This window comes from Adelges cooleyi, unplaced genomic scaffold, assembly GCF_023614345.1.
Source record: "Adelges cooleyi isolate 19-005CV unplaced genomic scaffold, UGA_ACOO_1.1 ACOO_flye_CR_arks_rails_tigmint_CR_PRNA_108, whole genome shotgun sequence".
In the NCBI taxonomy this organism is placed as follows: domain Eukaryota; kingdom Metazoa; phylum Arthropoda; class Insecta; order Hemiptera; family Adelgidae; genus Adelges; species Adelges cooleyi.
Window position 1 is genome coordinate 3,722,963 of NW_026095761.1, and position 15,006 is coordinate 3,737,968.

A 15,006-nucleotide genomic window follows, 5' to 3' on the forward strand; every position below is an offset into this window, starting at 1 on the left:
TAATATATCTTACAAGACGTAATTTGTGTGGTGAAACATTAAAATCAGCATGACGGAACAAACGAATGGTTTAAGTTCAAGATGACTGGAATAATTTTATATAAGAGAGGTTAGAATCAGCGTTGGAAATTTTTTAAATGATTTTTGAAAAGTATGAAAGATAGCATTACTCTGGTCAGAATAAGTAATATTTTTCTCGTGTTATTCTGAAAATTATTATCAAAACAAAATACAGGTATCTCCAATTAACTCTCTCATCGCCTCTTAGTAGCTTACTAATAAGTCCAAATACCGACGGCGTTGTTCCAAGGTGTTCAAACCCTAATGATTTAAGATAGACTCGGAGACGTGCCATTCCCAGCTCGTACTATTCTAGCAAATCGCTTTTGCTCACACTTTAAATTTTTAATTAGGCAAATTTGCATAAAATACAACCAAATTCCAGTAATCACCTAACGATAGTGATGTATAACGTCACTAAAGCATTTATTATGTATATATATTTTTCTTTTCGAGGATTGACCGTAATTATCCGTTTTTCCTCCGGGTCAGCCCAACTCTGTACACTGTTTTTGGTCTTCTCCTATTATATTTTACCTAATTGGTTACCTTTTAAGTTTTAAAAGTCGATAGAGCCGTAAAAAAAAAAGAAATTCTAAAACTTATGAAAATTTGACTATTGTAAAATAACACAAAATGAAGTGTCGGCAAAAAAAAAAAACTACAAAAATATTTTAACAGAAAACCAGCGTCTTGCCATTGAATGAATCAGCCTGTATTTTGCAGACGGTACATTTATTTTTACTTGCACCGCCAAACGATTGTGGGTTTTGGATTTCCTTTTTTTTTGTCGGTAAGAAAAATTAATTTCGACATCGTTTTAACCTAGATCAGTGATGCCATAGCATATTATTATAGATATTGTAGGATATGGATCGATGTACAAATACGATTTCAATCCACCTCGTATTATTATTACGAACGAAAATTATGTATTATATTGTAAACAACAACTAGATCTATACGCGTAGTATTCAGAACGAATTATATGATGGAAAAAAAAAAAGGATAGTAGATCAGATATTTTCTTTGCGAGTAACAAAACAACATCGACGACAATCGTCATACTGCATACATACATATCGACACGTACACCTTCTATGATATTAGGCGCTATTTACTATTATTATTATTATGTATTTACTATATAATATGGTAAAAAGACACTAGAGTTGCGGTAGTACGTTTGTGCGTGTTTCTTCGGTTGACATAACGTTTAATTTATTTCCTGAATGATTATTATTATTATTATACTATTGCACGCGCGTGTGTGTGTGTGTGGAAAATAATAAGAAAGCTAAAAAAAGTAAAAAAAAAAATAAAAAATCCTAAAACCGTGATATTTTTGCGCTAATAATGTGTGGGAGACGTTAACGTAACAGATGCACAATAATATAATGACAGTGGTGATAAATAATAATTTCGATAATAACGAATTTCACGCGTTGTCCGCAATGGCTAATTGAACAGAAAGAAAAAAAATATATATATATATATATATTACATATCAGCCGTGTTGTGACACCTTTATAATATTATGTCGTTTTAAAGAATTTTATTTTATTTTTGTTATTATTATTATTATTTTTTTTTTTGTAAACATTAGAGGAGTAGAGATTAGAGCTATAAGTAGGGGAGAGTAGGGCTGATGCCCACTGAATAACATTATTAAACAAATTTGGAGAACACTCCAGAAAAAGTATCATGAAGTGTATTTTATTTGGCCAAAAACTTCATACTTTTCCTTTCAAAACCCAAAAGAACACCCACAGAATGTAACTTAAAATTAGAGCGTGATATAGATTTTTGAAAAATAGCCGAATTACTGTAATATATATATATATATATATGTATGGATTATACTTATGATAAAGTACTATCTATAAACGTTCACAAACCAAAACAATACAAAAATAAACATCCACCCCCCCCCTCAATGAGTGGAACCATTTAAAATTATTATAGACAGACGATCACCCCTATCGCATCCACTCTAAATACTAAACATTAATTTTGAAGCACATAATTGTTATTAAGTACAATGTTTTTATCGACATTTGTGAACACCTAGACCTGCCTTACTTACTCACTTACTACTACTACTACTACTACTACTACTCACTTACTATATACAACTTTATTATTTAAATGGTTGACACTGTGCTTGGTTTGGACTGTACTGGTTTAATCCTTCTATCCATAGATTAGTACCGAAGCGTTTATTTAAAAGTGATTTTATCACTTTCAGCTATAATAATTCCTGTAAACCAGCGACGATTTTAATAATTACTCGAGACTGACTTGGTCGATGCGAAACCATATACTACACCGTAATTAATAGATAAAAGCATTGAGTATTATTGTATACTCGACGGTAAACGTTAAGCATTTACCAAATATAAATTCTAGTAACAGCATATTTTAATTTAATTTTATGAACTACATGAAATGCAAATTTTAGTAAATTTTCCTTTGGATTTTTATTCAATATTTTTAAGATATTGTGCACGTTTAATGTACAACACATTTTTCAGAATCCAATAAACTGTTTGGCGTTTACTTATCAAAATGGAAAATTCGCAGAACGTAGTTGCAACCTACCTCATTTCCGAGTATTTTGTGTTGCATATATAAAACATGTCAGGAATTGCATAGAAAAAGTTTTATTGCTGATATAACAAAACATATTATTATAATTTTGACGTTTAAAAACAAGGCGTTTGTGGGTAGGCAAACTCTCGTACGCTCGTGTATATTTGCGCGTATACGACGCCTTTTAGAACTGTAGTATATTTTTAATAAATTGTCAATCTATACAAAATGTATTATTGTTATGTTTATAAAACTTTCAAATATTTTACACATTATTCGCAATGAATAATAATTAATAATTCGCCGTATAATTGCAAATTATTACAATAGACCGAAGATGAATGAATAGTAAATATTTTATTATTTAAATGTTGTGTTTAACGATGCGATTACACGCTGTTTTAAAAGTAACCGGATATGACCCACTGCAATAAACGGAAGTGTTAAATGCACACTTTTCATGCAATACAAAACTGCATATGTAGATTTATATGCAAATGGATTGCATAATAATATGTAATGTAACTATTAAAAGTGTTTATATATTCTGGCGACGGTTTATATTATCATCATAGTTTTAATTAATTACTTTTGTTGCTTGGAAAAATTAAAATAAATCATGACAGTGGTTTTTTGAGCGGAAAATATTTAAATATAATACCTAGAAAATATCGACGACATGGTGTTTAGCTAATGTCTTTTCTATAATAGTTTGACAGACAAAACATTTAAAAAAAGGAAAAACACTAAAACCATCCATTTAATAGTCTCTAACGAAGGGAAAAATGTTTGGTTTTAAAATTTAAATATTCGTACACGTCGTGTGTAGAAAGATATTAAGAATCTATTACTTATTTATAATTCGAATTCTCAAAAAAAAAAAAAAATGGACTTATTATAACGTAGATATAGGCCTGAAAAATATGAAGATGTAGTTAATATTTACAAATTATTTATATAGATATTTAAAAAATACAGTAGACGGTAATAATATCAATAATACAAATTATAAGTATTATAATTTACATATATTTTATTAAAATAGACCATTGTTTACTATATAAATAATAGAATCTGCCGTCGGAATACCATTGTTATTGTGATTTAAAACACGCTTAATATTGTTTTCATTGTCATAATAGTAATATTTTTACAAGGTTCATTCAAAATATTATTAGATTTTTATTTTTTATCTTTATACTCCATGATCTTTATTCAATTGTTTTTTTTATAATGACTAACTTGTAAAAATATACTTTTCTACTTCCTGCAGTTTGAAGATTCAATTACACATAATTATATTAAATTTTATTTAATAATTCAAAGGACATATATTTTGAGTATTGTTCTAAAAAAAAAATCGTACGAACTAGTAAAAAAAAAAATGAAATTATAAATTTTGGTCTATCACTGAAAATTTGCAAATAATAACGAAGTCCCTAATATATGTTTTTAAATAATATTGGAATAAGTGTACTTACATATTTATTTGAATATTTTATATTTAAATTTTCTTCTCATTTATACATTATTTTAACAAGACATTATTTTTATGTGTGAAATGTCTGTTTAAACTAGATTGGAATTTATTTACATAATATCTGTTTTCATTTTAAATTGGTTATTTTTATGTAAATGAGTTTTCTTTGAGCAGGCCATTTTTTGAGTTTAAGAATCCTTTTTATAATATAAAAAAGATTAAAAAGTTGCAGTCTACTTAAAGCCTAACGTTTTAAAATGATAAAACATAGAACATGATTTAGCCTGCTAACTCCTGAATAGTGATTATTTCAGATCTATAACCTCTTTGCGATTTTTGATAACTGTATAGTCTTAATTATATGTTTTGGCCACAGTTATGCATGACGACAACGACTCGTTATTATTTCGATGGCATCTCATATGTTACTATACTTTAATATCGCAATTTAGTGTCTTTTTTTGGGATGCAGGGCCAAGGCTAAAGCATGTTTCCTTGCTAAAAATAGTAGGTATGTACAATATTAAGCGTACATTCTATTTCAGTTTTATAAATTCACATTGGAATTAGAACACTTAAAATATAAAAAAAATTAACATTTAAAATTATTTAAAATACTAAAGAATATTGTCTACTTTTTAAACGTACACCAAGCTTGCCAGCCAACTGGCACTTACAATTCACTTACAATAATTTAAAACCATTTAAGTATCCATTTTAGTATGTTTATTTTTATTTAATAACAAAACATAAAACATATCAAATAATAGTCAGTCTTAAAATCTGGAAACACTAAAATGTTTCCAAATAATTTTTGAGTCAATAGATACGATGTATAAAACAAAACATGGTAAAAGTAAGTTAAAATTAAAAAAACAAAATAACCTAAATACACATTATTTGCGTTCTTTACAATGGCTTATTTCTTAGAGTATGGGAAGCTTTCTCCTGCCGGTCCATAACTGTCAAGTCCCGGGGCTGAGTAGCTGTCTGCACCTCCGGAAAATCCACCGAGTTCACCAGAGCTAGAGCCGTGACCACCACCAGATAAACTATCTCCATATCCACCAGATGAGCTTCCTAAGCTAGATCCACCGGAGTATCCACCAAGGCCTCCGAACCCTCCGGAACCATGTCCACCGGCGCTGCTCGTGTATCCACCTAGACCTCCAAAGCTGGAATCTCCCGAATAACCTCCTGAACCTCCCGAACTGGAACCATGACTTCCACTGGAGTAGCTTCCTAGTCCTCCGGATAAGCTACCGCCATGACCGCCGGACGCACCTTTAAGATTACTGGCAGAGAATCCACTGTATAGAGTACCACTGGTCGAATATCCACTGGACGAAGGTTTAAAACCACCAGACGAACCACCATAACCTCCAGAAGAACTTCCGTATCCGCCCGACGAGCCACCATGTCCTCCGGAAGAACTTCCATATCCACTTGATGAATCACCAAAGCCTCCGGAAGAGCTTCCGTATCCGCCCGACGAGCCACCATGTCCTCCGAAAGAACTTCCGTATGCGCCGGATGAACCACCAAAACCTCCGGAAGAACTTCCGTATCCGCCCGACGAGCCTCCATGTCCTCCGGAAGAACTTCCATACCCGCCCAATGAGCTACCATGACCTCCAGAAGAACTTCCATATCCGCCCGACGAGCTACCATGACCTCCGGAAGAACTTCCATATCCGCCGGATGAACCACCGTAACTTCCGGAAGATCCACCGTGACCTCCCGAGAAGTCACCGAAAGAACTTCCGAAATCGCTTGAAAAATCACCGTAGCTACCGGAAGATCCACCGTGATCTCCTGAAGAACCTCCGTAACCACCAGAAGAAGATGGGCCTCCAGATGAGCTTACGTCGTGGCCTCCATAGCTTCCGGACGAACCACCGAAACCGCCAGGAGAATTATAACCACTGCTCGGGCCGTGCTCATCCGACGAGGACGATCCTCCGTAACTGCCAGACGGTGCATCTGCATAACTATCTCCACTGGGTCCGCTAGATCCTGAGTCATAAGCCCCTGAGCTTCCGTGACCTGAAACCAGTATAGAATTTAAACACTTGGTGGTGTAAAAAGAAGACTCATTTATTAAGATATAGATCATTCCACCGATAGTGGTACATTTGTATCTATGGCAAACAGCTATGAGTCACATTATCACTATTTTTGGGTCAAAAAGTTGTCCTTAGAGTGTATTCTATACACTGTATTTCGCAAAACGACTGATATATTTTAATCTTCGGTTTTTTTTTACCTCCTCCGTATGAGTCGTCACTTCCGCTACTGTAGCTACTAATGCCGGAAGGACTTCCGTAACTTTTTATAGGAGGGCTGTCGTGATGATCGTCGTGATGTTCATAATGGTGCACCGGTTTCTTCACGTAAACAGGCTTCACAATAGTCGGCACATGTACTCGAATGTGTACACTATAAATTTTAAACAACATTTAATTAAATCACTCACCAATTATGAATACAGAATGTCATGAATATCTCATTAAATAAATTGTTTATTTATTTAAAACCTCCTAAACAATAATTTATTATAACAATACGCGCACTGTGTGAAGTGTAAACAGTTGACGTTAATTAGCCGTTATTAACACGAAGCACAACAATAGTTTAATTAATTGAACGTTGTTATGGGCCAACGAAAGTGAAATTAATATTCATCATAGAAAAGCAAGTTATTTTAATTTTAATTTTCTCGATATTAATATTATGGCAAAAGTATCATGTTCGATTAATAATATTAGTCCGATGTAGTCAAACTGTCCGGATTTTTTTTTCACGGTTAATTTCTCTGTCTGGGTCGAACCGGGCTATATATATATATATATATAAAAATAAAAATAAACTGCTCTAGTTATGACTTATCTGCTATTTAACGTATTATATCCGTTCCGTAATACTATTAACATTTCACAATTATTAGTCCCGGTTTAATACACAACACAGAATTCGGTGTTACCTGACGAAATTTCGAAGACCCCCTGCAGCTAAGCACAGCCGATAGGGAAATTTTAAATTTATATAAGTACCACCAAAAAAAATAAAAAAATGCGTTTCACAAGCCAACTAATACTAATACACACGGGTGTATTAAACTTTGCTCGTAACACCGTGTAATCATTAGATATGTATAAAAACAGGGTGATTCATTAAGGAGACAAGACAAACATTTGCTCTTAAAATAATTGCAATGTTGGCTAACTATTAAATGTTAAAAAATAATTTTTAAAAAGTTTAATAGGTTGTTGGTGAATCACCTTGTAGGTCGGTTACCGTATAAGTTTCATCGTTTCATAGCAAAGGCGAATTACAGAAAACGTGTGCTGTCAAACGGATAAAATAGTAACGAAGTATAAAAATATGTTAGAAATTGTTGCCCGGCGTTATACTTGATTATTGTTATCGTTCGCCGGACACGACTTGGGCGCTACTTTCGCGTAATGACGGATACAGTAATGTAATATAAATAATAATATTATAAAATATAATATCAGCCGTTGTGTTTTGATTTACACGGCACGACGTCGGTCAAAACTCACTGTTCCTTTCCGAAGAACGTGGCGTCGGCGGTGTCGAACGACACTGCTACGGCCAGCAAACAGCAGATCTGCAATAAAACAACACAATACACATATAGTATACATGTTATGTAAATCGGAACAAGGCTTAACAATAACGTGTGTGTGTGTGTATTTGTTTTGTGTCCGAAACGATCACGAGCGGTCCGTATAATAATAAGAGAAAATCGCGCAAACCACAGCCCCGAGGCGGTCTTGTGTTACAAATAACAATACCTACATACAGTGTTATATTCTGGTAGGTATGCACTGCTCGGGATGCAGTGGCTCACAAGCTGTATGAATCATAAGTATTATGCATATATAATTGCGCGGGCGTAAGTACGAAGAGGAAACAACACTTTCGGTCGGTTAAAAAAAAAAAAAGAAAAAAGCCAACTGTTTATTTTTGTTGTTATAATATTATCTTTCGTCGGCGTAACGCCATGGTGCCCGCCGCCGCCGGTAGGTCATATCGGTGAAAGGTTTCCAGTATTGCGGCAGCACGGGCTCGCTTAAGTTATAATATAGGTATATATATACACGTATAAACATTATATAGGATATAATAGTATCATCGAGAGTACATAATAATATTATTATCGTCGTGGCGAAAGTGTGCGTGTCTGTGGTCGTTTCCGTTTAGTTCTAGAATGGGAATTTCCGGCTATACCAAAAGGATGCGAAACCACCTGCGTGCCCCCGGGGGCTAACGTGTGTTCGATGGTCTTCCCGAAGCTGTACACAGACACGGTGTTTTTGGATAGTACACACATTAATATTGGCCGGACCGTGTTATTAAGATGTAACGCATCGTCACACCGTGTAATCGTCGAAGTGACCAAACGATTACGTGCAAATTGATTAAAACCCATGCTCGAGTTTTCGATTACATCCAAAGCTGTACAACAGCCATAACACAAGGCGGTCGGTTAACGTCGGCCCGATTCAATATCTAATGGAACAGAAGAAGCAAAAATACAAATATCATCTTTGCCGGTGAATTTCTTCTCTCGGCCATTGACGACGGTAAACATTTCGATTAAACTCAAACGCGGTTTGTAAAAACATGTTATATTTTTGAGATTATTGTTAATTTACAGAGTACACCATACCGGTTGTTGTTCAAAGATATGTGGATATGTGAAAATACTACAAAAGTATGTTATACATTATTTATATTTTGTACGTGTAATAATTGCCGTTACTTTACCAATTGATATTGTGAATTATCGTATTCTGATATTAAGCCTCGTGTCTTAAATATTTATTCAGCTATTTTCAAAAGAAAGAGGCGAACAATGTACATTTGAAGGGTACAGGGAAAAAACCAGAAAAGTCACTTTTAGTAAAGTACAGTAAAAGTAAAGAACAGATTCGTTTTGTATCAAAACGAATTTTATAACAAAAATTGCCATTTTTAAAAAATTACTTTTCTGGCTTTTTCCCTGTACTCTTCATTTATAAACAGACAACTTCCTATCAAAAGCTTACAGGATTGTGTTTTGTTGGTCGTCTATGTGTGTTTCGATTAATGAGTATTTTTGATCTACAGGTTATGTTTTAAACCCATTAGACTATATGTGTAAATGGTAACGTACATAATCATATTATCTTTACTATTTAAATTAAGAATCATTTTCTGAAAATTTGGTCGATAACCAGTTTTCAATAATTACTTTTAAATTTTAATGGTATTAAAGTTAAAAATTATCTGCACGCATTACTCAAGCGTACTTCCTACTCCCAGCCTAAACTTCTTAATTTTATATATATACAAATTGGGCTAAATAATAATTTTTAAAGTATGAAAAACAATAATATAAAAAAGTCTACTATGATACCTTTCATTTCTCAATACACCGAATTATTGGTTATTACAGCCATATTATTATTATAATAGCGCTTTGAGAAATTGTTGTTGCAAGTGTTTTTTTTAAATTATGGTTTTTGAATACAACAACTACAGTAAACAAAATTTTAAACCTGAGAAGCTCTACATTATGTCAGCCCTTTTGTTAAAAAAACACACATTGGATATATTAAATATGTATCAAATGTATTAGAATGAATGACGTGAGTGCATATTATTGTAATAAAACTGCTGTAACTATTTTTAAAACTGAGACTAAGTAAAAAACAATAAAGTTTGTTTTCAATTTATCGTATAAATTGTCAAAAGCATCGGTTATGATTATTTTGTATTAACTACTTAGCTTATATTACCATTAAAATGTTATCAAGCCATAACCTTTCCAATGAAATCGATACGAATTTGAATTCCTATAAAAAGTAATGCCAAAGCAATTTTGTTGCAATTATATTTAAATAACAAAAAGGGTACTGCGATAGTGATGTAACGAATACCTAAAGTGATTTCATAACACTACAAAAGTAACATGCCCCAGACTGTCGTTTTGTGGTGTGATATAATTTCAGAAGATACTAAGAAAAAAAAGATGTAGGCCATTTGAGCCAAACGCGACGACAACTGCGCAACCTTTTGAAACGAATAACATAAATCATTAAATTAAATATATAATATTTTAATCTGCGTATGAATGAAAAACATTTAAGGGATTATTTTAATAAGCCAAATATTATTTCCTCCAACTTCAATAAATAATTTGAACGTTTTAAAAAAAAAAAACAAATGAAAATACCAACGTTATTTGAAACAATAAGAAATAGTTTTTATCTTGGGTCTTAAAGTATTATTATTAAAAAAAAACTGGATTTATAATGATATTTGACTTTGAAAACTTGTTTTACTAGTAATTTAGTCTTGTACATTTGAAAAATATCAATAATTGTAATGCTACAACCATATTAATTTTAGGATTTACCGGATGACACACTATTAGCACCTCTAGAGTGCATAATATAATTATACTGTATGGATTAAAATTCCGTTTCCACCGGATTAACCCTTAAAATCCATTAGATGAATTTTTACTACCATTAGGTACTATCGTGGATATTATTATTAAAACGATAAATTGTTTTATGGGCACACACAATAGCCTATTTTGTATGTAAAGAGATTAATTTAAATAATACGTTATGTGGCCGTGGTTTCTTTTTCAAGTTGAAGTATACAATATCGTTAAGTACACGAGAAATTGTACTTATAATTAAATTATACATTCCGCGGTTTTACGTTTATAACGGTCTAGAACAAGAGAAAAGTGTTTTTACATTTCAAAGATCAAGTTTTATCTAGAAATTATTAAACGGATAGAGGAAAACTGTAGGAACAAACACTAGTTCATCTTAAAGACTTAAACTATCAATAATCAACATAGTAATGTTGTAGTGGGAGTCCAATAAGCTTAGCAACTTTGCTCGGTTTAGTAGTGTATAGACACACAATAATTTTGCAACTAATTAAACTTCTGATATATATGTATATATTTTACTAACTTATACTTGTTATAAATTAGACGATGAACCGCTGACGCAAGGTTCTCTGATAATAGTTTGAACTGGAAATAATTAATAATTCTGTTCATTCTCTAATTATTATTTAATTTACAAACATTTATCTGTTCGGGTAAAACAAAAGCATTTTTAAAGGCTTATTATAGTTTGTATAATTGAATAATTCTACAATTTTAAACTTCAATATTTTTAGAAATGCCTACACTTAAGTTGGGTACGTTTTTTTAATAAACATATCTTTTTTTTAAAAAAATTTTCAGTAACTTTTCCTTTTCACGTGCACACGGATTTAGAAGTTTGATAATATTTCTTATTTTTTTTTCTTGTTATAATGCAGATGTTGAAGATAAAATAAAATAACCTCATACTTCCTGATTATATATATATATATATATATACATATTGTATATATATAATTCTCGTTAGAATTTCGGACTTTACCGATAGAATAACTCAATAATAACGGTTATTGACATAGTCTTATTCCGTGTTTGTTTGTTTAAATCCTACAAATATATTAAAATGTGTCAAAAGAATTTTTTTTACTTACCCTTCCTCCTAGCCTATTCTAATAATAAATCTCTTAACTTCAGATCCCTAGCTTAACTCTATGTTCTTCCTTGTGATTTGTATAGAGCATTTGATTAGCATGGGAAATTCTTTTTTTAATTAAAAATAAACTGGAACTAAAATCTAACTGGAAAACTGATCAAAATATTTAAAATCTAAAAAGATAAATGTCACTTCAAAATCACTCTCTTGATAGTTTATGTTAAAAATTGTTTTTATTAATTTACAGTAAATGGAAACTGATCAAACTAAAAATTTGATAACTTGATAATAATAATAAAAAATATTACACGATATATCAAAAGAAGGATTATCAAGATGCATATTTTAGCTTTAAATTGTTTAAAAATTGAAAAATGTTTAATTAGTTTTCAAGTTATAATTTTTTAATGAAAAATTGAAATTTTACATGTTAATCAAATACAAAAAAAAAAAATTGGGCTTCCTAGAGTTGATCTAAGGTGTGTAAGGGCCAATCTCACTATTGGTAACTTGCGGCTAATGGACTTTAAAGTTTTCTTCGTGAGGCTATCAACTCTGCTGTACAGCTCATGATTAACACAAGTTGTGTATGTATCAAACAAATCGACATTTGTTTAGATACTAAATACATAAATATATAAAACAAATCTTATACTAAAATTGTATGCACTTACTGCGATCGGTAACGTCCGCATATCGAGCAACGGTTATCTCGGCGGGTATCCAGAAAAAACAAACGGCACACGTTATTTTTTGTAACAACCACAAAAAAAAAAAACACTTGTCAAAATCAAACTTTTTTTTTTTTAATCCAGCGGTTATCAAAAACGCCGGCGTCGTACATGTGAATCAGCTACCGGACCGCCGCACGCAACGTTTTTATATCCGAAAGTAGATCCACGTGAATTCCTATCGCTGGCTGGTGGGGCTGCTGCTCGCCGACCATAATAACATAATACAACATGTACTATCCCTACACTAATCGTTTATCCGCGGCCCCACTCAATTTGCAATTATCCGGCGTACGCGATAAGTTGAACATATTTCAAAGAGGGCAGCTATAAAACAGAAATCTTTGTTTTTCGTTATTTTACAGAAGAACCATTTTTGATTTTCACCTTGAGATTTTACTCAGTTAAGGGGTGAATCGTACTTTTATAGATGTTATTAGTTAGCCAGGATTTAAAAAATGGTTTTAACAATACAACGCCACACTACTCTTATGTGTTGAAACCCGTTTGACTATTTAAATTGTAACGTACACAATATTATCGTTACTATTTGTATTAAAAATAATTTTCTGAAAATTCGGTCGATAACCAGTTTTGAATAATTACTTTTAATAAAATTGAAGTTTAAAATTATCTGCACGCATTATTCAGTTGCATTCTTCCTCCCCTCCTAAACTTTAAACTTTATAACTTATACAAATAATTATTCATAACTAGTTATCGATTAGTCGACGTTTTTAGTACATTATTCTTGATTAAAAAAGTTAGTAAAATCATAACTTCATAGGGTGTTATGATTAAGTGTATTATGGTTCACATAAGGGATATTTTCCAACAATATAACCCATATTGTTGAAAAATACATCAGAATTGGGCTAGTTAATAGCTATACAAGTATGAATAATAAATAATATTAATAATAATATTTTATAATAGTATATAAAACCCCAATGAACTTAGGATTTTTAACTGGTAACGCATACTATAATTTATTAATTTTTTAAATTAACTATAAATGCTGAACACTTTGACTGGCCGATAACTGGGTTTAAAATAAAGAAAACGTTGTTCTGATTTGTCAACTATAAAAACTTGGAACTCGTTCGACCATTTTTAAAAGAAATTATGACGTGCCATCATTTTAAATGTGTAAAAAATATGTAATTTTGTTGGGTGTTTTTCTAGATTTTGAATGAGAAGAAGTGAACTTTTTACATTTTTTGACCAAAAAAGTACCATTTAAGTACGATTTTCAATAAAAAAACACGTTTTTATAAAACGTCTGCTCCTTCCGAAAGCTGAACAGCTCTTTGTAAACGTACAACGGAAAATTTTTGGCAGCTTTAAAATTGTAAATTACAACTAAAAATAGTTGACGTACACCAAGGCCACACTTCTCGAAAGTCGATACCGGCGACCGTACTTCCCGGAATACAATTAAAGTTTACTTTAAGTTCGTATCGCGAATCTGTTTTTTTTTTCAATTTACCACAAGTTTTTAACAAGTTTAAAAGTAAATCAAGTTCAAAGAAAATAACCGAAAGTCATTATTAAAGTTTAGTTTCAGTGCAAAGTTTTGTGCGGGATATCGATAGAGTTATTCGTGGTTTTTTTTTACTACAATTTCCTAGATTTTCGCCACAAATACAGCTATAGTTTCAAAAGATTGCAAATAACTTTTGGAATAAAAAAGTAATTTCTAGAGTACATAATGAATCATCTAGTTAGAAGCACTCCAACGCTAGGGTTGGGGGAATTTAAATATTGTACAAAACTTTTTAAAACTTAAGGAAGAGAGAGGTCGGTGGCCCCAAAAAAGCCTGACTCCTCTCAACTGGCCGGATAACCGTTACGGAAACTAGAGTATCGATTTTTTATAAGTTAAAACTACTTAGTAGTTGTAGCTACTTAAAAAAAATGCTAATGTAACATTTTTGTTTTTTGCATCATATGTTTAAACGGGACCGATTTATCATTTTAAAATGTATTCGCCGACAAATCAGTCACTACCTCTTAACCGCAATGAAAGTAAACCCAACCTTATTTCTTAACAGCTAGTAATTCCAAGTACATAATACTTACATTGTATGCGAGATGTGAAAATAGGTTATACGATTTCTTACCGCCGGACTAGTCGGTCTCGATAATTTATCAATTAAAAAATAAACAAATTTATATTTTATGTGATGACTGACGACCAATGCCCGTCGTGGGTGGTTCATTTTTTTTTTTGACAGCTTTACATTCAAATGGTTTCATCATCGATTATTTTAATTTGTTAACGAATAACAGAAGATTAGTTCGAGTAATGAATATTAAACAAGCGTGGATTAAGTTAGTTTTGTACACAAACATTATGCGAATATTTATGCAAATATTTATGAGTGTATTCAATTTATGTAGCTTTGTATTTTATAAAGAATTTCCGAATTTCACCGGAGGCGATGAGAATTCCTTCTCTCGGTTATTAACAATACAAATATCGATTAAACAAACACGGATATTGTATATTATAAACTTTTAAAATTAAAAATGAGTACCTAGCTGAAAATGTCGATAATCAGTTTTG

General features: G+C 31.8%; 1 protein-coding gene across 1 annotated transcript; it reads right to left on the reverse strand.

Annotated features, from left to right (window-relative positions):
• Positions 1–4,835: 4,835 nt before the first annotated feature.
• LOC126844139 (loricrin-like) lies at positions 4,836–12,540 on the reverse strand. Its single transcript, XM_050582030.1, has 4 exons — positions 12,381–12,540; positions 7,696–7,763; positions 6,399–6,571; positions 4,836–6,178 (listed from the first exon to the last, which is right to left on the reverse strand). The coding sequence occupies exons 1-4, from the start codon at positions 12,399–12,401 to the stop codon at positions 5,052–5,054; spliced, it is 1,389 nt and encodes a 462-aa protein (XP_050437987.1). The 5' UTR covers positions 12,402–12,540; the 3' UTR covers positions 4,836–5,051.
• Positions 12,541–15,006: the final 2,466 nt, after the last annotated feature.

What these genes read in the sequence shown, in the direction of transcription:
- LOC126844139 (XM_050582030.1), bottom strand. Translation starts at nt 12,401, where the DNA reads ATGCGGACGTTACCGATCGCA. An exon ending in ACGTTCTTCGGAAAGGAACA is followed by an intron (nt 6,572 to 7,695) that starts GTGAGTTTTGAC and finishes TAAAATTTATAG; the next exon opens with TGTACACATTCGAGTACATG. An exon ending in TGACGACTCATACGGAGGAG is followed by an intron (nt 6,179 to 6,398) that starts GTAAAAAAAAAC and finishes TACTGGTTTCAG; the next exon opens with GTCACGGAAGCTCAGGGGCT.